General features: G+C 42.7%; 1 protein-coding gene across 1 annotated transcript; it reads right to left on the reverse strand.

Annotated features, from left to right (window-relative positions):
* Nucleotides 1-1,457: 1,457 nt before the first annotated feature.
* On the reverse strand, nucleotides 1,458-2,387 carry OR10V1 (olfactory receptor family 10 subfamily V member 1; the record flags this gene model as incomplete). The annotated part of the gene is made up of 1 exon (XM_080912053.1): nucleotides 1,458-2,387. One exon carries the CDS (start codon nucleotides 2,385-2,387, stop codon nucleotides 1,458-1,460), a length of 930 nt encoding a protein of 309 aa, XP_080768179.1.
* Nucleotides 2,388-2,715: the final 328 nt, after the last annotated feature.

Genomic DNA, 2,715 nt, shown 5'->3' on the forward strand with positions numbered 1-2,715 from the left:
TTTTGTTTACATCTTGTCCTTCAAGCTCTCCCCGTCCAAAATCAAAATCAAGTCACCCTTTCCTTGGAATGGTACTTCTTAAAGGTAGTGATCGCGCCTGCTGATAGCCAGAACAGATCCCAGTGACTGTCCAAAAAGATAAAGGAGAGAATCTGTTTAGATTTATTTTATGTGTATGAGTGTTTTGCCTGTATGCATGTATGTGTACCACTAGTGCTCAGTACCTGAGGAGGTCAGGAGAGGGTGTCATATCCCCTAGATCCGGAGTTAAGAATGTTTATGAATAAGCATGTGGGTGTTGGAAACCGAATTCAGGTTCTCTGAAGGCGAACCTGTGTTCTTTCCCACTAAGCCACTCTCTAGCTTCAACCTGTTCTCAGAAGTGTAAGATGCCATGACACCCACTTCCGTCATCCCCATTATCTTCACTTATTAAATTAAACACACCTCTCTTTATTCCCATTCTTTTTCCATTATTGAAAATCTCTCTAAAAAGTTTTAAGCACTGTCAAGAACTTTCATTTTGATTAAGGGCAACAACAACAACAAAAACAACAAATTCTACATGTTCCTATCTATAAGGCTTTAAACATCTTTATTATTTTTCCACCCAGAACCTGCTTGTGCAATAAAGAAACTGAAACCCACAGAGATGGGGAGACTTGTCTGCAGCTACACATATACCCTATGGGCAAAGAAAGCCCAGAGTCACAAGACCTCAGTCTTTAGATTTGTCAGTACTTGTGTTCTCATCCTGAATATATAATTCCCAAGCCATTTACTTTTTTTCCTGAACTTCCCTGATATTTCTCATTAGGTATATGAATTAACCATACAAAGTGCCTGGTATATAATAAAGTTCCAACTAATGTTGCATTGCCTCTCTCTATTCGTGCTTAGGGTATAATATTGCCTTATGGTATAGCTTTATTTTCAGAAACACAGAAGCATAAATTATCTCTGGAAGTCAAACCTAGCATATTAGAACACATGTCTCTATGTGCTAGGGATATTCTTGGTCTTTTACGTGTCATCCCACCATTATTCTTTGAATTTTTGAATTTTAATTTTAACTTAATGTGCATTGGTGTTGTCTGCAAGTGTGTCTCTGTGAGATGGTCAGAACCTCTGGAACTTGAGTTACAGACATTTGTGAGCTGACATGTTGGTGCGAGAATTGAACCTGGATCCTCTGGAAGAGAAGCCAGTGCTCTTAACTGCTGAGCTGACTCTCCAGCCCCCATCTCACCATTATTTTATTCTTATCATTAGTTGGTTTGTTTGCCTTGAGACAGGATTTCCCTATAGAACACAATGTGGCTTCCAACTTGCAGTCCTTCTGCCTCTGCCTCCTGAGTGCAGGATTGCACCAATATGCCTGGAGCCTTCATAAGCAGTATTATCATCCTCTTTCAATTTCTGAAGTGCCTTGTTTAGATAAATCAAGATCTTTTTACCTACAACTTTCTCAATGCCTTCCTCAGAGCATCCTTTAATTCCTTGTTCCTCATACTATAGATCAACGGGTTTAAAATAGGGGTGATAAAAGTGTAGACCACAGACACCATTCGGCCCATTTCAGGAGAGTAGCTGGAACTGGGGGATAAGTATATAAAACTGGTGCAGCCATACTGTAGGAGGACTACTACAATGTGAGAGGAGCAGGTGGAGAAGGCTCGATGGCGCCCTTCAGCAGACCGGATCCGTAAAATGGCTGTGATGATGAAGACATAGGAGATAGAGATCAGAGTTAGGGGGATGCTTAGGACAATGAAGCTGATGATGTATAGGGCAGTCCTATGAACATGCGTGTCTCCACAAGCCAGGCGTATGACTGCAGGCATGTCACAGTAGAAGTGGTAGATCTCATTGTTGCGGCAGAATGGCAGACTGAAGATTAAAATAGTTAGGGGCAGTGACAGCAGGAATCCCAGCACCAGGGACCCCACCATCATCTCCACACATAGGGACCAGCTCATGATGAGTGTGTATCTCAGAGGGTAGCAGATTGCAACAAACCGGTCGTAAGCCATGACTGCAAGCAGGACACAGTCAGCACCACCCAAGAAAACAAAGAAAAACATCTGGGTACCACAACCAGTGATGGAAACAGGAGTTTTACCCATAGAAAGAAGGTTTGCCAAGGCCAGTGGTGCAATGGATGATGTATAGAAGATTTCCAGAACTGCCAAGTTAGCTAGAAAAAAGTACATGGGGGTGTGGAGTGTGTGGTTAACATGGACAATCACAGCGATTGTGGCATTTCCACTGAGGCTGGTCAGGTACATCACTAAGAAGGTCACAAAAATCACCATCTGCACCCCAGGGTCAGATGAGAATGGACGAAAGAAGAAATTTACCTTGGCAGTTTTATTTAGTGTTTCCATGGGGGATGTATAAGACCTACAGCAAAGAAACATGATAGCGCTCTCAGGTGTCTGCCATTAAATATGAGGTCTTTCTAACTCCATCATGCACTGTTGGAGCACCCTCCAAGGCACCTCAGCCACGATATGCATAGTTTATTTTAAAGGGCATAGAACATATAACCTACACATTTATCAGTTCCTTGACTCTCTTTTCTTTCTCTCCAGGTACCAGCGACTGAGAGTTCCTCAGTGGTGGGAGCTTTGGTGACACGTGAATGCTGACACACAGATTCGGAGCACACCACAGTTCCAGATGTAGAAGAGCTCCCCAAAGCACGTACTGAAT

The sequence above is a fragment of the Micromys minutus genome (assembly GCF_963924665.1).
Source record: "Micromys minutus genome assembly, chromosome: 2".
NCBI lineage: Eukaryota > Metazoa > Chordata > Mammalia > Rodentia > Muridae > Micromys > Micromys minutus.